Source organism: Centroberyx affinis, unplaced genomic scaffold (genome assembly GCF_046629955.1).
Source record: "Centroberyx affinis isolate AG114_WGS23_722 - 3 ecotype Tasmania unplaced genomic scaffold, CSIRO-AGI_Caff_v1 ptg001516l_1, whole genome shotgun sequence".
Lineage (NCBI taxonomy): Eukaryota > Metazoa > Chordata > Actinopteri > Beryciformes > Berycidae > Centroberyx > Centroberyx affinis.
This window is the reverse complement of record NW_027279980.1, coordinates 59193-83303: the sequence shown is the minus strand read 5'-3', so window position 1 is coordinate 83303 and position 24111 is coordinate 59193. Positions and strand designations below refer to the sequence as shown.

Genomic DNA, 24111 nt, shown 5'->3' with positions numbered 1-24111 from the left:
ATGAATATCTAAGCCACCAAGCTATGTAACTGGCAAACCAACATGCATTGTATTAATTAATTTATGCAGAGCTCCAGCCTTTTGACTTTGTCTCTGTGAGCAGGTTCACTGGACTTGTCCTGCATATGGTTAACATAAGAGCAAAGTTTGGAAAGTGAATTAAGTACTGCCCCATCTGACAACAATCTCCCAAAATGTACAGCAGACAGCCCATGACATTAAACAAGAGGTAATCAATGAAGTAACACAGACTGTTGTAAACTATGGCAGAAGGAAAATGTCTCTTGTCGGCTACCATTCGCTATGTAAACGCTGACTTCAAACTGCTGTTCACTGCACTGTTTGAAGTACATGTGGCAAAAACAGGGGACAACATCCAACGCTCCACTGATTTAAAACTTGGAGAGTTTGGAATCGACCCGTCCCGTCAGTGAAATTGTGTTTGTCACAGGCAGAGGAGAAATGTTCTGGCTGCTCGGTGAGAATTTCAGCAACTGAACTGCAATGTGCACATTTTAAATGTGACTCTGGCCAGTGCATTCCCAGCCCTGAGGATGCCCAGATGGTGACACTTGTTAAGAAGATGGTTGTGTGTTTCAGTCATTCTGGTACGCATGGAAAATATACGACTTTGCTCAGTCTGTAGACTTGAGATGGAATTCAAACTATTAAGTGCCAATCTGTATTACAGTAGTAAGATGACATCGGAGCTCCTCTATTGTAACAACAAACATACCAACAGGATTGGCTGAATTGACTTGAACCCCTTGCAAACAATGGTGGCATTTCTGAAGCGCTTCAAGGAGGCTACAAACGGCCTTAGTGCCTTAAGTGCTTCTCTTGGTTTACCGTGTTTGCTTCAGCTGCCTGACTGAAGGCATTTCTCTTCCTGATAGCCGATGTTTGGTCCTCGCCTTGAGGAGTTGGTGCTCACCTGCACTACCATCGCCAAACTCTACACATGCTCTTTTGACTGCCAACATTCCTGACAGCCACAGTGTGCCTGTTGAGGATGCTTGATGTGAGTGCATGTTAATGAGTGATGGATGCTGCAAAAGAAACTATAGATTAAATTTGAGTCCAATGTATATCCCATTCACACCCAGCACCCTGGTCCAGGATGGACCACCAGACCTCTAGAAAGTCGCATGCCATCTGTTATCCAACTGGGAGGATGATGGAGCTACTACTGCCAGTGCAGAGCCAAGGGGCCTGGACACAGAAATCAGGGAATATTTGTCCATTTGTCAAATGTCAAAAACGCACAGTATGCTGTTGTGGCTGAGTCACCAATTTCAATTTCCTGTTCTAAGAAACCTGGCAGGACACATCCTCACATGCCTGCCTCCAGTGGACCCTAGAAAAGGGCATTCAGTGTATGGTGGCACATTTTGGAGGAGAGACATACCATGCTAAGACCATCATCCCTGATACATTCTATTCATCCACCAATAACTTACATTACATTTATAATAAATAAATGTAATGTGGTGGCAGTAGCAGGCGGGGGTCGGCAAGCAAACCTGTGGGTGTGGGTGGGAGAAGCATAAAAAAAGCACTGGGACTAGGTGGGCATGGGATGAATAAATCAAATCACCTCTATTTACGTACTTACCTTAACAATAACCCCATAAAGAAGAAACTTCCTACAACATAAACTTAAATGCAAAAAAAAAGAGTTGGTGACAACTGTGTACGACTATGTTGACTAGATGAACATATTTTGGGAATTATGAGTCACTCAAGAATAAGCAACAGCAGTGTTTAATTTCTCACAAATGCAGCCCTACAATTAGAAAGTGCAAAATATTGAATCACTGATATAGTCTGCTAGGTTTTGTCAATAGATAATGGAGCATGAATGGATTAAAAATTGGACTGAAAATAAATGAGGTCTGCAAAATATTTTAGAACATCTATAACTCTAATTCCTAAAAGATTCAGCTCATTTACGCCCTAAAAACCTGGAAAGCTATCCACCACAAATCTTCCCATCTTTCCAAAAGTCACTACTTTGTTTCTGTTCAATATACACTCGTTCCTTTCTTCCCTTGCTCTCAGTACTTCTCTGCCAGAGCTGTCAAAGTCACTGAGTAAGTGGCACAAGGCTGGCATCTTTGTAGGGACCATGTCAGCGTCTTTTGGCCAGCCACCTTTGTAAAAACTTCCATCCAGTAGGGATTTTAGCTCCGGCCGTGCTGTGCTAACTCGAGGATAAGAAAGGCTGGCTGGGCTCCAGCCAGCTGCTGTCCCTGCTCTTCCTGGTTCTCTTACAGAAAAAGCTTATGGTTGGGTTGCCAAAGCCAGGACCCCTCTGTTGAGAGAGATAAAGGGATTCTCCTGCAACTCTGTAGTCATTAAGCTTGGATATATTGTTAGTAGTAGAGGCCCAATGTTTGGAATGAAGGTTAGCAGAAAAGAAATACTCTTTGTTCTGGACAGATTTCATTAGCCCTTTAGTGTTATCTGCAATACAAGTTGTATATTGTGATGGGAAGGCTCCACTTTGTCTGAATATTGATTGAAGTCCTTATTATATTTGCAAATATCTTGAGCGATGTGCAGATACGTTTATTTTGGGAAGCAGGACAAGAATCAAGGGACTGTGGATGGGTCACAAACACTACATGTGTCCTTTGGATAATTAGAGCAAGATTTAGATGAATCATTATTCTGTCTCACTGTGCCACCTGCATACAAAAGAAGAATTACTTCTCTCACAACTTCACAACTTCTCTCCCACTCTCACAAAATATAATCCAAATATTTCCATGGTTCTGGATGAATTTTGGACATGCAAGGACAAGGATATGCAAGTAACCCCAGGAATATGACTTTCCTCGTTCTAATTATCTAAAAATCTGCATCTTTCTAGTAACCATTTTGATATCAGAATGTGAAAAAATGAATCTGAGAAGGCCTTTGCAGCTCAGCTCTCCTCTATTTTGTTTTTAGATGCTCTGAGTTCCATGCAAAACTAACATGACACACATACACACACGTCAACTCACTCCAAATGCAGTGTAAGCGAACACCATGAGGGTGTAAAAAACATGAGAATGAACTCTTTCAACAACAAGCTTTAGAACTCAGACAGCTGAGAGAGATAAGCCAAAATCCATAATTCAACCTTGTTTTTGAGCCATATTACATGTGGGCACCGGAAGACGTCTCTATCACAATAAGAGCACATCTCATAATACATGCTGAAACAAAATTAGACCCATTATCTATTATATGGTTCACTAGGCACGAATCATCAAAATAAGCCTCACATCTTTGTCTGAGACTGTAGTGACAAAATGAGGACTTCCAGTAAAAATTTGTTGAGGGATGAAAGGAACAAATAACTAAGTGATGCATGTGGTTATGGGACTGAGAATGGCATCATGGTGTAACTTTGTTGTCAGTAGTGAGTGAAAATCTGCTTCATACATCAGAAAATATGAGTCATGTTCCAGAACAACGCGAGCAGCCTGAGGTTGAGGAGAGTAGTGAACAAGTTGAGGGGGTTAAAAAAAGAATGAGAGACAGGCCGTGATGTATGTGTGTGTGGCTGGCTGGCAGGGAAGGAAGACAGAAAGGATAGAAGACAAAAAGGAAGGAAGGAAGGAAGAAAGAAAGAAAGAAAGAAAGAAAGAAAGAATGAAAGAACGAATGAAAGAAAGAACAAAAGAAAGAACAAAAGAAAGAACGAAAGAAAGAACGAAAGAATAACACAAAGACTTTTTCAGATACAAGCCCATGTGTACGCGCACACTCGAATCAAACTAAGACTGTGCTTTACTCTAGTGTGCTCTACAAAGCATTTAATTAAACAGGCTGGAACAATACTAGGCCTACATGGATTATGTGAAAATCTACAACACAAATTGTGCAACTGAAAATGACAGAAGATGTCTCAGGTGTCTTTTCTGAATGGAACATGTTTCTGCTTTAAATCACTAAGTTGCTCATTTGGATTAGTGAATTGGTTAAAGACCTCCACGGAACATCCTATTCATCAAATCCCCAGGTACTTTGTAAATGTCAGAAATGGTGTAAAGATAAGTCAACAAAGAAGATCCACATCCTACGTTACTTCATTTATTGTGTACAATAAGTACAAGTACAAACTAGCTTTATGCTAGTTTCATGCCTGTCAGCAGTGAGTGTCTTGGTGAGTCATGTAATAGGTTGTAATACTGTTTCTATGACTACTACTACTCTCTACTGACAATTCTATCGTTTTCCATGTCTGTCATGGATACAGACATCACCTCTGAACATTTGGAAACACCTTTTCTTGAGATTATAAAGACTTGGGAGTATGTTACATGTCATTAGTTTACAGTCTTGCAATTCTAACCAGTTTTTTCCACCAGTGACGATGTCCATCGATCGAAAAAACAGAAAACAGATAGTCCAAGTGTGCTTACTATGCACCAAATATGCAAAATCCAAAACACATTTGCAATATCTCAACTACAACTACTGCTTGGAATGAGAACATAAGTAGCCAATCCAAGAGTTTCTCAACCTAACATCATCTCCTTGCAACATGGAATAAAGATAATTCATCTATTTTTGTATCATGAAGTCATGCAAATAAAAGGCAAATTGTTATCATCAGAAGATATTGTACAATCCATTGTTATAGTTATTCATTACCATCTTAACACGCCATGAAAGTGATTTCTCTACAGAAAGAGAGGTATATAAAGCTTGCAGATCATTCCCTATATAACATTATGTGGTACTATCTCACTGTCAATATACAGTATAATATCCAAGTATCCAATCAGTTCCATCTGCAGGCCAGTAGGATTTATGACCACAGGTGACAGTGAATATAATCAACAGGACCATCAGCTGACCTCTAAAGCTGACCATGACAGTGAATTCAGACATGTGGAGTTCAGCAATGGCTTACAAAATTCCTACAGACACTTACCTAACAAGATGTAGATGGTTGCCAGCACTGCTGCCAACCATAAAAAAGTGAACAAGAAAAAAAACAAGACAGAAAAGGTCAGATCTACTAAAGATTTGCGGCTGTGCACACTGAATTGCAGGCGCAAAATCCTTGTTATCTGATCTACTGAGACAGCGCACAGGGGATTTGGGCTAGAAATCATGGATTGACCTCGGTGCGCCGTTTTTTGCACTTTGGACTAATTGCATATGCATTTGTGGGTGTTCCAAGGCTGAGGCGCAAAATAAAGGGAGGGATTTATGGAAATTGGCAGCAGCTGTGACTTATCAAGAGCCGGAGGCCTTTATCATCTGTTGATTGGGCACGGAATTTAAGACCAAGGAAAAGCACGTCTTAATACTTTGAGCACAGGATGGCTCCACCGAGGCTGGACCTGGCCCCGATTCCGGCTCTGGAACCCGCTCCAAGAGCAAGCTGACACAGTCATCTACAAACATGCTCATTAGACTGCATACCTATTACAATACCAATTAGGTTTAAACGAGTATGTTGATTTAAAAATGCAACATTTAAGCCTCATTGTCAGAGTAGCAGAAAGCGCACTCAATATGCAGACTATTACCTAAATATACAAAAAGGACAACTTGCTCTTCTCTCAATTTGCTGACATTTATCTCAGCAACATTGCCTTGATGAAAATAATGCATCTGAAATGTTTGTGTGTAATAACTGTCATGACAATGGAGAGGTGTGTATGGCTTCTCCAGCTATATTTAACCGTACATTCACGAGGTCTCCATCCCTCTCACACCTGTCACTTGCATCTCCGTCAGGCTCTCCTGCACTTGCTCTTCCAAGGGAGTAAAAGCTCTTCCTCAGAGGGAACACCACTGGTGTCCTGCACAGAGGCTTTATTTATGCTTTACCTCCTCATATCATAAAAGCACCTTTTTACCTCCGCTAAATTGCGCTTCTGGTGCCAAACTGCATTCACTTTATTTGTTATGTTGCCCATGAGTGCCTTTTCACGCGCTCGAAAAACATCTCTTCTTTGCAGCAGAGAGCTCCACTCCAGCTCCACTGGAGAGAAATTTGCTTTTCTTTTGCCCATCATTAAGTTGTTGCAAGCTGGCTTGTGCACATTGTCTGGCCCTTATATTTGCACAGTCGCAATTCTAATTAATTATCCATGCCTCTGCTCATTTGCACTGGTGGTGTCAACTGCACCCGCAATTGCTTTTGCATTGCACCTAGAACTGAGACATGTTAGTAGATCCAGCCCAAAGTTTTTCATTAACACTGATCATTAACAGAACAAGTCTGTGACAGCACTATCACAATAGTAGCATTCGTCTTGTCCTAAAAAATCTTTTAACCAGACAGTGGATTGATTAGTAAGGCTAGAGGGGATTTTCTGAAGCATGAGTCAAAAAAGTGTCAATAACTAAAAAGACACAAATACGCAAAAGCAAGTTAGTGATCCCTTAGTTGACATTTGGTCTGTTTCTGAACCAAGACCAATCTCATAACCTACAGGCAAACTACAAGCATGTGGAGTCTATCGATACAACATGATAAAAGTCCAAACAAAAGTGTATTTCATTCAGACTGTTGTTACAGCCTTCAAATGTCATCTCTACAATCCAAATATACAAGATTTCCAGGCACTTAGGCAAAGTGACTAAAACTGTGTTCCAGACGAAAACGATGCCTGGGGAAAAAAGATTTGGTTTTACATTCTGCTCATGGCTGAAAACGCTAATCAGTAATTAATTATGAGTCTAGTGAAATGGTATAAGAAACACTGTGTAATCCAAAACCCACTGAAAGCTGGCTGAGCTTCAGGCAAGTTTTCTCCCCCCTCCATACCAGCACCGCAATGCCTCGCCAGCGATTATTGAGCAAAACAAAACTAGGGAGACGAATGAATATTCATGATATGACATTTGCACGAAGCTCATCATGGAGGCAGCCAATGGCTCTGCATTTAAATGGGCACAACTCAAACATCCCTGCAAATAGTGAAACTCTGTGGTGCCCCTCCAGGGAGTCTAGATGTGTTTGAACTTCAATAGTAGAAATAAAGTGCCAATTATCCCTCTAATTGGGAGTAACAAAGCTGGGTGCCTGTTGTGCTTGGTCCCGTGTTTACTGTGTATCTTTAAATCTCCAATTTAAAGGCTCTAATGAGTTCAATTAATTGAATGAGGGGAGTGATTTGGGAATCAGCCCCGTCTGTGTGGTGCCGTAAGCCCGGGGGAAAGAGGTGTTAACCAAATGCCAGCACACCAGTACAAACAGATAACCCCACTAACTCCCAATAACAACATTCTTGAATCACAGCTAGATGTGTTTGTATTAACATATGCTCTCCAAAAGACTTCCTAATCTCTAGTTTCAGAAACGGGCAGCTCACTTTTAATTAAACACGCACTGACAGCTCTACTCTCGAAAGCCATTAACACGTACCTCCTCCTCATAAGGGAATAGAAAATTTGAGACCCCTAACAGCGCGCACACCGTTTCAGCCCACCACCAACCAGCCCACTCAAGAAAAAAAAAATTCCCATTTCCATAATTTTACCCCAACTCAGAGTAGCTAGGCCTTGTAATGAATTGGTCAATACAATTTATTCATCTTTAAATTGAAATTAAATGTTTCAAAAGTGCTGCCATGTTCTCCATTGACTCTCATGTTATGACTGCTGGCCATTCAAAAAAACATCTCAAGTATCTAACAAATGTCTAGAAATTGCTGGGGGGTTTTTTTTGTTATAACATTATAGTTACCAATAAAAAATAAGCTGTGACCTTTGTTATTATGCCTCCTAGATATCAAAATAAATGATCCAAAAACTGATACTCTGCCGCCCAATCACCAGTTTGTTTGGAAAGGCCTATTACTCTTCCAGTGGTGGAAGAGAGGGCTTAGTGCACTGGGACTTGTCTGGCATTTTGTTCAGGCTGTTTTGGCTTAATTTTTAGAAACACTAATGCTGTCAATTTATCTATCTGACGAAGTGGCCTTTTTCAAAGGACAAAGAATAAGAGAACACAATATTAGATGGTTTCAATAGTTTTCAGTGATGCAATGCAATGTCTTGTAATGAATAAACAAGGGCCTGAGTTTTTGACGGAGAAGGAGAAAGTAAAGGTCAGCTTAGTTTTTCTTTTACTTTTTCCTACTACACCTCTTAGACATGAACAAAGGATTGCATTCCTACCATTAAGTATAAGCAAGACTAACTGTGCTGCTGCTTATTAAAACCAGTGGTTCCCACAGACCTCAGCTTTATTCTGCAAGTAAATCACATCATTATAGTTTATAGAGAAATGAAAAATGAAAATTAGTTAAAGCCTGTTGAATAAATCCATGAGAAATATGATCCTACAATTTTCCTGTTACACAAGAGTTTTTGAGTGGCAAAAGGATCCTCTTGACTATAATAGCGATGTACAGCATTCATATGATCACTGCATACACTACATATGGATATTCTGTTACAGAATAAGCTTGTAAATAAGCTTGTTCTGAGAAAAAAAAAAAAGGAATATCACCCACTATATTAGAACAATTAATATAACAAAATATCAGTCTGAGAGAGTACTAAGGCACGTTATTTTTTTAAATCATTAACATGTAACTTACTTTGATTGACAAGTGCAACATCAGTCAACCAATGTAAATTACATTCAATGTTTGTAACACAGGAAGACTGAACAAAGTCAGATTGTTTTTCTGGATTCAGACCTTCAATCAGCTGGTCTGGTCCTCAAAAATGGTTGGGTACACAGGTGTACACATGGTACACAGTACTCTGTGTGTGTGTGTGTGTGTGTGTGTGTGTGTGTGTGTGTGTGTGTGTGTGTGTGTGTGTGTGTGTGTGTGTGTGTGTGTGTGTGTGTGTGTGTGTGTGTGTGTGTGTGTGTGTGTGTGTGTGTGTGTGTGTGTGTGTGTGTGTGTGTGTGTGTGTGTGTGTGTGTGCGCGCGCGCGCGTATGTGACACTGCCCCTAACCCTCCATCTGATCACCTTTGACACCTGTGTGACAGGAGTCAAACGAGGGCAAGCACCTTCTGACAGGTGTCTGCCAGGTAGACGGACCGGTTCTCCTCCCTCGCTCTCTCTTCCCTTCCTTTCCTACCATTTCTCTTGCCCCATGCTTTGACTTTGCCCTTTTCCCTTGTCACTTATCTAGAACTCGCACAAAACCCACAAAACACTGACAGGCGTGCAGGAAAATACAGAGAGAGAGGGAGAGAGAGAGAGACACAGAGAGAGAGAGAGTTGACAGTTATCTACACAGTAACATGTTATAGTAATGCACAGGCCCACGGCTAAATAGATCTGTGACCTCGCTTACTGTGAATCTCTGAGCAGAGCTTGACTTTCCCCACTGGACTGATAGACAGGAAAAAGCAGCAATGCACAAAAGCTCCAATACAGTTGGCTGACTTAAGTAAAGTGCCTCAGATAAGACGAGATAAAAATTCATTTGTATTCAGACTTTGGCAATGCTGAAGTTGAACTTATATTTTGGCCAGCGTATCCTAAATATTCAGGTTTCTACATTTTTTGGTGGAATTGGGTTTTTGATGCATTTCTTGCATTGGATTTCAAAACAGTGATTTGTCACATTTGATTTTTTTTATATCAATGTGAAGTAAAATGTAAACTATTCATAGGCATATTTGCTCAGTTGCAACTTCAGTATAGTTAGGATTTTTTTCATTTATGACTGTGGTTTATTTTATCTTGAAAGAGGCTTATCTAAGTCAGAAATCAGGTTAGATGTGTTCTGTGCATTACCGGAAGCCTGCGAGGAGAACTTTAGCATCAACATTTCAGCTACAGGGGCTGAAATTTTGATAAATGCCGTAGGCTTATCTATCGGCTTATCTAATGCAATGTTTCTCTTTTCGCTTTGCAGTGGACTAGGCCTGCCAGCGCAGGTCGAGACCCACGGGACTCTGCTATCATCTCATGTCAAATTCATATGAGAAGAACATTGATGAGACCCTGCATTCAGAAAACAAACACCTAATACACAGATATGCAGGCCAATAACCTAATGATATGCATTTACTTATTTCTTTCCCCCATCAGATTCTATTGTCAGATATGCTACCTACCTCTTGGATGGAATAGCCTTAGGTTACTATGCATCTAATGATTTGTAATATTATTTCTACAAATAAGTTTATTTCAAATATGCAGATTTAACACAAGGTGAATTGCAGTGTCTGTATCGAACATCAAAGTGTGGAAGTGTGGAAGATGTGTTGTTTGAAGAAACACTTATTAAAAACTGGGGTGATCAATCCATTTCTATGCTCCTTTTTTAAATTTAATAACATTGAATGCTCAAGTGCCGACAGTTTGAGCTTAAAAAGATATTTGAAGATATGTTGAATGCACTAGTGCAAGCTCAGATGAGAGAAAACGGACCGTGTCCTGGGGGCATCCAGTCAATATCTTGTCTAAAGAAAATGATGAAAATGTATGTGAAATTCATAATGCTGGACTTGAATCAAATGCAGCTAATTATCTTCAGCAAAGCTCAACAACAGTGAGACAATGGGCCTGAGGGGAATTCCCACACATAACCACAGACAGCCAAACTAATTTAAGTTTAACAGTGGGTGAAGTGGTCACAACAGCACTGTATCAGAGCATCTTTATAGAGAATAGAGAACTGTGTATTTTGGGAAAGAAAGAAACTTTTTAAAAAGACAGAAACAGCAAATATCCACCCACACAGTAATCCATTTGAAAGTTGTTACTGGACGGATATTCTATCTTTGATGCATCTTACAGAGAGGCTGATCAATGCCCAAACCACATGACAAGCAAGCAGTACGAGGGTATCTGGTAAGCAAAACATGACAGATGTTTAACTAGTCATTAGACCCATGTACAGTATAGAGAGCAGAGTGCTGAAAAGCGTGGGCTAAGACTACCGGCCTGGCTAACATTTCTATTGGCATTAACATGACAAAGAGGATGTTTTTCGACACGGGAGTGGGAAGTTTGAGCCGAGCTACGGCAACATGGCTTCAAAAACACTGTCTCATGTTTGTTCAAGCTTGGAAGAAGCTGTGAATCCACTGAACTCTGTTTGGCCGTGTCTGTGCTTTTACTTTATATTAGTGATCTAGAACGTATTACCAGCACCGAGGGCCCACCTGTTTGTATCTGGATTTCATCTTGAGCCTTTTAAAGGCACGATGGACTGTGACAACTGCAATGAGAATTTGACCATTAATAATGACCATACAGGTTCGCTGTTCAATCCCCCGCCCCAGACACTTCCACCAATCCACGAAAAAATATTTCACACCAGTCAAGTGGGGATTTTGTGAAATCTCAATCACGTCTGTGCTGGAGCCGAGGCGCAGCGACGGAGACAAATGGAGCCGGTTTTCACTCCAGCGTTTCCACTTCTGTCATCCTCTGGTAACCTTAGACAAAGACATGGAAACTCATCTCATCTCCTTGTACCAAAACAACCCTGGAGGACCTAATGGCAGCACGTCTCAAACATGACAACTATGCAGTCCCCCCCCCCAGCTCTTACACCCCATTGTCTTTCACCCCTCTTCCCTTCCCTTATTTTCTCCTGATAACCCCTGTCTTTCCTCATGCTGTCTCGCCCCTATCTCAATCTCCCGTTGTCACACACTCCATCATTCCACCACTCGCTCGCTCCTTCACTCCCCCCCCCCCCCTCCACCTATCAAGTGAAGCGCTGGAGACATGAAGGCAGTTGTTCTATACAATGGCTCCAGTCTTCCACACTGTTACCCCACCACAATTAGTGGACCAGCCCTCTTCACAAGTAGAGGAAAAACAACAGCGAGCATGCACAGAGGTCCCTTTGTTCCTCTATGCATTGTGCACACCTGAGCCCCTGCGTGTCGGATTTGTTCTCACCTAATGCAAATAAGTTGAGCGGGTCGATATATGAAACAACACATGCAGCTTCTATAGAGGTGCATGTGTTTGTATCTGTACATCTGTTTTGTAGGTGTGGAAGCAGGTATGTATATGCAGGAGTAAACGTTCTGATATTTTCTAGGTGTGTCTGTGTGTGTGCGCGCGCAAAAATGAGACACACAGCTTTTATAGAGAGGTGTGTGTGTTATATCCGTTTTGTAGGTGCAGAAATATGTACAGTACGAGGGGAAAAGTGCTGCTATTTTCTATATGTGTAGGTGTGTGTGTATGCGAGCATGTGTTTGTGCATACTGTAGGTGCCGACAGATGGGAAAGCCCACGCACTGGGGTTCAGGACAAATTGGCTGCCTCTTGTCTCCACTCCTCTTTAATTACTGTAGTTCTGAAACACAAGGGCTACCTACCTACCAACCTAATACTGCAGAAGGAGATATCAACAGCGCCGTTTATCATGCAGAGTGCCAGCAAAAGTGGGACAACTAAATTCTGGTTTCTCTCCACGATTTCCACACTCAGAACAGTTACACTGCCCACATTATCAAGAGTGCTTCTGTTCAGATTTTAGTGGAGGGTTTGGGATAGAAATAGATGCTGGAGTCTGGCTATATGTAAATGATTTATAATGGCCAGCAGATGACTGTAAAAGTACAACTAGTGTAGGCAGGCCTAATTAAAGGTGAACAAAACAGTAGTTTAAATGGAGTCATATTGGATTGATCTGAATATGTTGTAACATTTACTCCACCAGAACATGAAACTAAACAGTTCAAGGAACACTGACCGTTGTAAATATTGTTTGTTGAATTGATAAAAATATTAGCGAGATTAACTTTGAAACATCCAGAAACATTTTTGTGCCTCAGAGAGAGGACTAGAAGAAGAAAGTGCAGGGATAGACAACAAATGGACCAGTCAAATAAGTGAAGAAACAAAAAAAATAGCAACATGGCCATGTATATCCACTTTTCATTTGTGTTTTTGTTCAGATTTGGAAGTGATAGTTCACTGCTATGATACTGCAGAGGGTAGTTAAGTGTAAGCTAAGCCTACACAACCCCATAGGCAGAAAGAGGGAGGAAGCTAAACTTATACTCCATCTCAACAGAAAAGTGTCATTCTGGTTTACTCATATGAATAATAAAAGATAAAAAAATTAAATTAAATAACAAAAGAAAAAAGAAAACTTTGGTTTTGTTAAATTTGTCAGGTTTGTTAAATTGGTAGCTCAAGGTATTTGGTAAACATGGTCATAGATACTGCTTGTTATGTAGTATGTGTGTGTGTATGTATGTATGTGCATATAAGTGTGTGTGTGTGTTAGGGGTGGGAATCACAGAGTAACTCACGATACGATACTATCACGATACGTTGCCCACGATAACGATGGTATCACGATACAGCGATTCTGCGATACTCGATATATTGCAAGACAATTCATCTACGATACATCACGATATCTGTGTAACTGAAGAAGAAAAAATACCCCTAAAAAGGCAAAAAGCAGGAACTGTGGTGCCCAGGGGGTTCCCCAAATTTTTGAGTAGCCAGCCAGATGGGAAAAGTAGCCGGCTAAGGGATGTTTGCAGTGGCAAAATGCCCCCAATTTTACATGGTCATAACACCTGCATACTGGCTTTAACAAACCTCCTAAAACAGAAGTCCCTCTAATCTTTCCCTTTTCCTCCCTTTACTTCTCCCATTTATATTTTGCACATTGGCAAAATGGAGTCAGTGGGACTTGGTTAAACTTGGGTGGTAACATCAAAGGCCAGGAATTTCTTTAGGAGCGTTACATGAAGCCCCTAAAATGATCTCCTCAGCTAATGCCTTGTATTTAGCGTTATACAGTAGTTTCAGCTGTAACGCTTCAGTTGAGTCCGTCGTTACCATGGCAACCGTTCGCTGCGCGATCCGAGGTTCAGCAGAGATCGCTATTATTTTGAAACTCTCCTTGCAATTTCACACGCAGTTCGGTTATTAAGGAGAGTGACAACCGCATTCTATAACCAAACTCACTACCTGAGAAAATCAGGTACTGACTACCCAATTTGACAGCGGTTTCGGTTAGTAGTGTGAACCAGAACAGGACTGGACAACTGGTTGTTACGTGGCGCGACACTCGTTATGTTACGTAACATTATCATCCTTAATTTGAAAGAGACGGAGGTAAGTGTTGTGGGACATTCTCAAATTTTATATTCCTCAACATTGCAGTTGCTCCTACCAGTTCTGCGGTCTCGGCCCAGATGTTGCGGTTAAAAGTATCAAGTTCCTGCGGTGGAAAAAGAGAAAGTGACGCCGCTGTCAGTGGCGGTTTATTAAGATCTTATGGATAAATTGACGCCTCTGGTTACTGGTGTTACTGGTGTCAAACAAACTGAAAGGCAGTGGTAAACGTTACTATGGTTACAGACATTATTTCCATAGCCAGAGCCATCGCGAGATCAGAGGAATGGAGTGACTCCTGTTAACCGTACAGACACAGTCTAGTCATTTTACTTCAGTCTGCTCCAGTATGTACCATACATATGCGCAGTCACTCTCATTCATAAATTCGGTTGTCACTACCAAATTCTGATAGTGTGTACGTTTAGTGACATTCAGTTATAAAAGTAGCCGGCAGCCGGCGCTTGGGGAACCCCCTGGGTGCCTCTCTGATTTGCTTTCCCCCGCTGTCCGCCATTTTCCCCTTGAGTGAGTTATTCGTCTTCTTCACCGCAAGTTAGTTAACTTCAGTTCACTTTACCCTCATTCATTTGATAAGCGCCACCACGAGGAGTCATTAAGTAGTGACTCTGGTAGTTCAGAATGGTAACAGGCTTAATGCGGGGGAATCCGTTCAGAGCGCCTGCATGTTTTAATAAAAATATCGATATTTGGCGCCAGTGTATCGATAACGTATCGCAAGAGGAAGTATGGCGATATATTCCAGTATCGATATTTTGTCCCACCCCTAGTGTGTGTGCATATATATATGTATACATATATAGAGAGATGTAGCCTATAGAGAGAGAGTTTCACATGGTTTTGTTGAAATTGTATTTGGTTTTTGTAATGTTTATACTGTTTTAATTGGGGTGGACCAGATTATTGCTGTAATTGTATTAATGTATTCATGTATGTGAAAGCATGTGTATACATTTATGTTCTTAACATGGACCCCAGGAAGAGTAGCTGTTACCTTGGTAACAACTAATGGGGATCCAAATAAACAATAAACAATATTCTGCGATGAGTGGATGCAATCTATCAACTAACTTTTGCCTGTTGGAATTTCCCACATTAGTGAAAATGAAGGAAAGCAAGCAATTAGAGAGCATTTTTGTACTCTTTCACACAACGATGAAGAGTTAGAACTAACAGTATTATGAAGATTCCCACGTGTGTGTATCTGTCTTATCGGCTACGTCAACACCCATATTCCTGTAACAATAACACCTATATATCCCAGCTGCTCCAACGTGTGCATGCACACGCTTTAGCTCCACTAGCATCACAGACATGTCACACCTCACTAATAAGAAGTGGAAGAAGAGCGGTATGAGAAAGGGAGACGGAGAAACGTCAAGATTTTCATTTCTCCGCTTCACCAGTGGCACCTGGGGCGGCAATCAACAACCCCTCCACTGCCTATTAGCTACCACTCTCACCGCAATCAGTATCCGCTCTGGCACAGGCACCAGACCCACATTTCACGTAAGATGTTTGTGTCTCACTGTTGTGTGTGTACGAGTGTGCCTGTTGTTGCTACGTCTGCTTCTGTTACAGCCCTGTTTCACACTTAACCACAACCTAAGGAGGATAACGCATTAAGCCGAGCGCTTTAAAATTAATTAGGGGCACTCATGGGAAAGCGCATCAGAGGCTAGTGAGGCTGAATTGAAAGATCTGCTATGTGTCAGTAGCAACTATTTTTCTTTCTGGGGTGGGGAGTTGCCACTAGAAATCACTGAGCCACATAGTAGAGGAAGGTTTTATGCAAATATTTATTCACATATGCCATGCTCCTCCTCCATATATCAATGGTATTTGTTTTGACTTTGGCCCAGTAATGGGGAGAAGGAAGGAGGTAAGGAGAGATGGAGAGGCATACAGATGGAGACATGGTGGGAGGTAAAGAGGATGAAAGAAGGACAGGGTGATGAAGACAGATTGAGGTGGGTTTAGAGAGAGGAAAGAAAACAAGGGGGGGGAAAGTGAGAGAACGGAATAAAGAGAACGAGCAAATGAGAGAAAGAAAAAGCTAAAGAAAAAAAAAAGCAAGTCAATGAGTGCGGGAAAGAGTGCAAGGACGAAGGAGCAAATGGAAAATGGAGAAAGCGAGGAGGAAATCCAAAAGGGAGCGGTTTGACTTTACCTTCAGTGGGGTTGATAGCTCCTGGTAAGTCGTCCCATGGGAGAGTCCAAGCAGGGCAAGGATGAGGGGAGAAGACTGCCTCAATGCCATCCTCCTAAAGAACACGCACACACACACGCACGTACACACACACACACACACAGTTACCATAGAAACTCCTCTACAGCCTTGAGGTTCTGTGGTCCAAATGGTTGTAATGAAGCGGTTTACAGAGAACCGCTCTTGAACATGCCCTTTGTTACCTTGCTCAGTCTGATCTGAAACTACACCTGAGGACAAACCACTTCTACTGCACTTCTTATTGCTCTTTCTCTAGACAGAACAAATGTTTCACGAATACAGTACATACTCCGGCACATTCAGTACACTCTGGAGAATCAATGGAGAAATGTAGAAAATGAGACGAGTGTTTATATATAAACACTCTTGCGTAAGAGTTCAACATTAAGTGCATCATTGTCTATGAAGGGAGGACACTGGTGTGGAGTGAAACCACTATATGGTAAGGGAACATCTTTATATGACAACCATGTGTTTGCCTTCACATAAGTGACTGCAGTGTTTCCCACACAGATTTTACTTGGGCGGGCCACCAGGTATATTAACGGCCGCCAAAGTATATCTGGTGACCCATTTTAGCATTTTTTATTTTTATTTTTTTTATCCGTCCAAGAGAACGACGCCATCCGCGATCGATTAACTAGTGGACAATCTCCCCTCGCTCTACCCCTCCAGGGTTTCCCACACATAGAAAACTCTGTGGCAGGCCGCCACAATATCAGCACTGACTACCACAAATTTTCTTTTTTTTCCACTATTTGACCGTAGAACTGTGTGTAGCGCATTGATTCGCTCAGCCCCTAATTATATACAGAATCATCTTGTTGGTGGGTCTGGGTCCTACAGAATGTTGTAAAGATGAGTTTCATGTGTTTTGGTTCTGTCTGTACTGATAACTGTGCCAATTACTGAGTTTATATTACTGAATTACTTAGTATATGGAGTGCCACTCGATGTGCCCCATTTTTTCTGTGTGGTTTCCTCCAGCATTAGACCATCTATGTCTATGTAGAACATTCTTTCTAATTCTTACTGTATTAGTGCTTCATTTCTGTATTGATAATTTTCTGTGATTGCCTCTCTATTGTTTATATTGAGGTTACTTTGGGTGGTATCTCTGTGTGCTCTACTTCCATGTCTAGTACTCTCTACTAATTAGACTATGAGTACTAGCACCTGTGTTCTAATGATTATTGATGCCTGTCTTGTATTTAAGGGAGTCGACAGAGACATCTTGCTTTATACCCTGATGAGGACAGTGTTGCTGTCAAAATGTTGGGGTTTTTTTTGCTTTTTGACAAGACAATAAAGAATTCTGCATCAGAGCTACTGGAGTGTGGCTCCAATTTTTTTACTTTGAAGGTCCTATAGTATGTACATCACCACTATTAAAACCACTATTAAATTACCTTGTGCTACAGTAGGTTAGGTAAAAAAAAGAGAAGGGAATCGTTAGTCTATATTATTTGAAGCTGGTTGCACAGGCATTTTGATTGGCATGCATCAGTGTGTGTTAACTGGAGTGAGGAAGAGGCAGAGTTTACAAGCCACATCCACTGAGCTATTCTGGATAGTGCAGAGTGATGGGACCGGTGCCTCTGGTTAGCAGGAGTGAGGGATAGCGTGTCACAGTGTTGGACGGCAGATCGGTCTGTCTCTTACTGGCTTGCCTTGGGACACACACCAACACATATGAGGACGCATACACACACAGACAGACAGACACCTCGGCCGAGCCAATGCAACAGCTGCACTGCAGACATGATGGTGGCGACACACAGCCAGCCTTGTAATCCCTCTGGGCAGACAAAGAATGGTGGGCATTGTGTATGTGTGTGTGTGTATGCACATTTTTGTTAGTGTTAATGTTTGAATCGGTCTTGGCATGAGCACTTTCATTTGTGCACATCTGTCCCTGACTAAATCTCACCCCGCTACGTGGTACATTTATGACCCAACCCAGCCACCCCGTCGTCCTCACTCAGGCTCCCTCTTTTCCCCCTCCATCCCTTTTCCTCTCTTCCTGTTACTGGATATCATATTGTTGTAGACAGTTAGCCAGCAGGAAATCACAGATTTATCTTCGCTGAGAGTGCAGCGCTATCAGGCCAAGAGAACAGCAGGAAGGTTCAGAAGTGGGAGGTTAGTCGGGGCTGAGGAGAAGTTTCCTTCTGAACAGCTGAGCCTGCTTATCTCCTGCTAGAAAAACTAGTCCTAAAAAATGTTGCAGGGGCAACATTTGGTGTTCTGTAGAGCTAAGACAGCTACCAATGTGTGTGACTCTGAGTGTGTGTGTGTGTCACTGCTAGAGCTTTCAATGCTTCCTAAGGGAGCTGTATATTAAGACTATGGAGTTATTATGCTAGTATTGTGTGCTGTCTCCACTCTTCACACACAGATTTTCAGGTAATACTATGAGCTACTTAGGCTGGCTATAAAAGGTTATTTTGTTTTGGATTGGATTCACTGTTTTTATTGCACCTGGGATGAGAATAAGCTGAATGTGCATTGTCTGCAGCGCACTAATGCATTAAGTAGTAACAGGGGAGTCCGCTGACATTACCAGACTGTGCCTTTCTAAATGCACTGAGGGCAGTGAAGTAGAACTGCATATTTCGTTAATAAAGGCAGAGTTGACTGAGAAATATTCTGTTCTGTCATACCAACAGCCTCTGTTAGAAGAAATTACTGCATACAGACTTGGGCGTTCTCAAACCTTTGAAGAGACAATTTAAAATATAAAGTCTGTGATTGAAAGCACTTAACATTTAAGCATTGGCAGGAAGACAAAGAATTCTACAATTAACAAAGTCTGTTATAAGCCATTGCATTAACTTAAAGCAACACTCTTGTAAGAACAATCAGCAGAGAATAGAGGCGTTAAATTACAGGGATAATGGTTAACAACCAGTTGGAGTCCCCAAGCCCTCCATCATGCTGTGAAGGGACACTGGGAGAGAGCTCAGCTCCTTAAAGTCACATTCTGTGTATGTGTGTTAACCCCTTGCACACTGACTTTCCCTTTGAAAAGTTCGATTTTTTTTCCACACTGTACAGCAATGTCACATACATATTCTGTATCTGCTCGTTCCAGCCCTTCATTGAAGGTGTAGCACACTTATATGGAGTGAAATATTCAAACCCATCTGATGGAAGAAATTTAGATGTCTTGTGCATGATTTTATACACATTTCTATCTTATTCAGCATGACATATTTGGTGTCTTGGGAGGACGGAGAATTTAAAGGGTCTATGTGTAATTTCTGGTCCAACGTTATCCTCTATCGTTCAGTGTTGTCATTGCAGCAGCACTCTGCCCTCCATAGAGTGAGACCATCATCAGCATGGTGGCACCAGTTGGACTGTTTCAGAATCAACAACAAAGAACATTCTATCATGTTTTACCAAGTTAGCACATTTTTTTTTTGTTCAATGGAGAGATTAGGATACTGACAGTACCATGATTCCTGTTGTCTGTGGATTTTTGGAACATATCAAATGAAAGGAGTCGCTATTTTATGTGTGAAGTAACACTACTTGCCCGGTGCATAAATGGGCCAGTCCGTTAAAATTTGAGCTGTTTGGAGGATTACATACATGCCGAATTCACCAAAACACCCTATCGATAAGTGATAAAGTCTCACATTTTCTATTTTCCGATGTGTATTCTTTGGCAAAAACAAATTGCCAGATTTTTGAATGGACCTTGCCGTGGCTGTTCACTTTGTTTCACTCAATACCATTCGGGAACCTCTGCTGATTTTTACAAGTCACATTATTATTTCAGTAAAAGGAGAAATATTACACATTTAACCTTTAAAATAAAGTTCTGTGGGTTTGAACAAAGCTTGGCTGCACAACATGCATTTGTAATGATGGACCCACCGGTGGGACTGGTAGGGTTGCATACAATTTCAGAGGGCACAGCATGAGCCCAGAAAAGGAAAGCATGATGAGATATAAATAAAGAGAATTATTCATTTACTTTAAGTTTAGTCATTGTGGGCCTGGGGCCGCCAACAAAGGGCGCCTGCATGGTCCTCTCCAGGCCTTCCTCTACTTGGCTAGTTGGAACGGCCTCTGCTGCTGGGGCTTGCGGGCTGGACCCGGGGGTTTGAGGGGTGGAAAGAGCCATCCCACAGGCCTGGGCCGCCCTAACAACCCCAGGTACCTCCTGGACACGGCTGTACCAACGCCGCAGGAGGGGGAGCTGGGCCAGAGCGCTAGCAGCGTGCGTCTGAAGGGAACACTGTGAGAGAGAATAGGAGAATGAGAGAGATGAAAGAGAAAAGAAAAACAAGGAGATATGGATTAAGTGACTCATCAGACGTGTCATTGTCCAGTGAAGCGAGATGTCAGGTTCCACCAGAATGACCAACCGCTCATCACCCTGCTGGACAGAAACATGGAGGAGAGGAGGGGGGCAGAAAAATACGAATATAGTGGTATATAAAATGTGTGTGTGTTGGGAGGTGGGGAGAGGGAAGACACAAACAGAGACATGATCTGAGAATTAGTGTGTGTGTGTGTGTGTGTGTGTGTGTGTGTGTGAGTGAGAATGAGAGTGAGAGAGAGAGAGAGAGAGAGAGTGAGAGAGAGTGAGAGAGAGAAGGGACAGTTGGTAGTCCGACAACTGGGTGGAGTGGGAAGGATCTGTCTCAGCTGCGTGTGTCCGTGGACAGTGATGGCCGTTAAGAGGAGACACGCTAGGCTGAGTGTGAAACTGGAAACCACTGGAGCACAGCTGACTACTAAAAGCCTCATTGTGAGAACTTCAGTTCATTCCCACAGTCAGAGATAGTTGGAGATGGCTGAGGGGTGAAAGGGAGGTTGAGACCCACTTCCCTGCGTGACTGTGAAGAATTCCTGATCTATAACACCATATGTCTCCTTAAACCACCAATAAATAAGAATATGACAGCTACAGTATAGTCTGGTCCCCATTGCAGTGCGACTGCTACCAACTTAAAATATGCAATAACTATGTGTAATGAATATTCACATGATGTTCATAAACAGCTGAAGTCTTTCCCAAAAAACAAAACAAAACAAAGTTTATGAAGTTAAGAGTCTTAGGGTCAACATAACAACCCACTCATCTTTGATCTGTTGCAAACAGAAATGCGCTTCTAAAGTAGAGTCATTGAAATGCATTTCAACCTGCTCCATCTGAATAGAAACCCTCCCATACACTGTTATCACGCTTTGCCAGGTGGCTCTGGACCACCTTTGAGAGCAGGAACCTGTGCCAAGTCTGATGCAGTGACTCTTCCTGACTCAAGTTTCTGCCTGGCTGGATCTGAAAGGAGCTGGATGTGCTACCTGCTCACCCCAACCAGAATGTCAAAATCATATGTCACGCATAATTTGACATGTCATCATAATAAAGAGCGGTCACCAGGGAAAAAGCCAGTAAATACACTGAATGGATGTTCTGTGTGTGGCACCGCCTACACGAGGTGGCATCAGAGTGAAGTCATGTGTGCGACTGTTTATGTTGCAAAACAAAGACTTGGACGGCTACACGTGATTGTTCACGGTGCAAATAAAGAGTCTGCTTATGGTAGATTTTGGAAGGCTTACAGCATGCGATTGCGTTAAAGATACGGGGCTTATGGAGGAGATGCATGTATTGACTCTAAGATTAGATGAGCATTAGAAATCTATTCACACAATAGATCTAAATTAGGCAAAGCCCTAAGAAAACAGTAGAAAAGGTTAGTTTCTGGACGAGGCTTCGGTCCACAGACATTCATATGATAAATAATGAAATTTACCAGGTACTGATAGATGCATGGCAGCAGCACCACATCAGTCAGAGTGAAGTACAGCCCTTCGGCAAACACATGCTCCAGCGGGGGCAGGTCTGTGGTCTTCACTTTCCTGATCTCAGAGTTCTCCCTGGTGGCCGGAGAGGGAACTGCATCCACAGACAGCTTGGCCAGAGCCGCGCTGAGCTCCAGTCCGTCACACGCCTGAGGGGGCCGAGCAGCCTGGGACTCTGGGTTCCCCTGGGCTTCGGGGGATTCACCCTGTTTATTCTGCCTCTGTTGCTGCAGTTTCTGTCTGCGGATTTTGTCATCATTGTGGACTTTGACAGGCTCGCCCAGCTTTTTCTCTAAGTGGAGGATGGCGGGGGGCAGCTGCAGATACTGATTCGTGGGATTTTGGAGGTGTTCTTCAACAGCAGAGGGGATGCCAATTTCACACAGTCTGGTCCACTGGCTCACCTGCGAGTAAAGAGGATGAGAAAGAGAAGATTTTTGTCTGTCAAATATAGCAGCCCCTTTTTCTGAAAACTCCCTTAATTGAAAGTAAATTCATGACTGAAGCCTTGTTAGAACATATGTTAGAAGAATGACATTGAAAAGATGGCTTATGCCACTAGCTACACTAAAGCAGTATGGATAGTATCATCTATTAGATCTCACGTACAATACTAAAAAATAATAGTACCCCTGGACGTTGGGCAAATGCAATTGCTGCTGAGTGCACAGTCATTTAATGATTCAGGCACTTGCTTTGTTGCAAATCAAGCAATAGATCAGCCATCAAGTTGGAGCTGGACTGGAATTACATCCAGCTCTAAGGAAACAGAATTGGAATTGAATTGGAATCGATTGGAATGACAGGAAACAAAATTTAATTCCATTAAATTCCACTACATAAATCAAACATCATGAAAGACAGTTAAATAAATCAAATACATTCAATCATAATGTATGTATTATGATTACATGCATCAAATACCACCCTGAAAGCTACCTTTAACATTTTCTGATATTCAGCATTGATAATATATAACACGTCGTGTAATCTCAGATATGTGGCAAGAAAAAAACAAAAAAAGAAACATGGAATTTCACAGAATTAAATTCAACGTACTGAAATTCCAACTGAGGTTTTTTGTTTGTTTTTTTTAATTCCTGAATTGGAATTGATGAGTTCATTCATGAACTGACCCCAACATTGATTCCTCCCAACTAACCTCAGCGCAGGCCTTCAGACAGGTCTTCTTGAAGCCCAGCAGTGCCAACACATCCTTCCTGCTCGGGTCAGCCTCGGTGGTCTTGCTGATGATGTGTCGCAGCACCACAGCCAGTCCGGCCCTGCAGTACCTCCCGGTCTCATCTACAGCAGCAGGGAAGTGGCAGCCCCTCACCAGCAGGGGCAGGTCCTCCAGCTGGATGTCACACAAATCCAGAGACTCCGGCAGCTGACTCCTCAGTGACTGGGAGCCGCAGGGCTTGGCGGCGACCAGAAACACCCTGAAGGACTTGCACTCGCAGTAGGACAGCAGAAACAGGGCGATGGAGGTGTGCAAGGGAAGAGATGGCTCTTCATTTTGGGAACAAACTTCTAAATAGAGAGAGTGCTGCTGTTGCTGCTTCGTGTCTGTGTGCTTCATGATAAATAGTACTGCAGAGTAAAAGAAGGTGGCAAACAAGCTATTAGTTAGGGGAAATTGTCTCGAAAATGTGATAATAGCATCAATAAATTGCATTTAGCCGTGCATGCATCTTGTAGCATGCAAGCTAGGAAGTCAGCATACTGTCCTTGTGGATGCGAGGTATAAAACAACATTAGAAGATACTTACAGCAGCTTTTGTAAAGCAGAGATATGTACAGGACATTAGTTACACTAAACCCACGTTGTTGTGGAAGGCACTTCCTACTTTCTTCTTCTTTCCCGGTGCTAAAGATTGGATAGCTCCACAGTGCCACCAGTTGTCCGGTGTCATTCCTTACGAATCAATACTACGAGATATATAAAAAAAAAAACATTATACAAAATGCATAAAAATAATAGGTGGATTGAATA

The 24111-nt window shown here is 42.1% G+C and overlaps 1 protein-coding gene across 1 annotated transcript in view; it reads right to left on the bottom strand.

Moving 5' to 3' along the window:
* gstcd (glutathione S-transferase, C-terminal domain containing) overlaps positions 1 to 24054 on the bottom strand; it is a 52278-nt gene extending 28224 nt beyond the window's left edge. Inside the window, exons 1-5 of the mRNA XM_071527292.1 lie at positions 23888 to 24054; positions 23278 to 23708; positions 22067 to 22519; positions 20275 to 20538; positions 16230 to 16323 (exon numbers count right to left, since the gene is read on the bottom strand). Coding sequence (XP_071383393.1) covers positions 16230 to 16323; positions 20275 to 20538; positions 22067 to 22519; positions 23278 to 23697 — 1231 coding nt within the window. The 5' untranslated portion in view covers positions 23698 to 23708; positions 23888 to 24054. The remainder of the gene's footprint in view (positions 1 to 16229; positions 16324 to 20274; positions 20539 to 22066; positions 22520 to 23277; positions 23709 to 23887) is intronic.
* Positions 24055 to 24111: the final 57 nt, after the last annotated feature.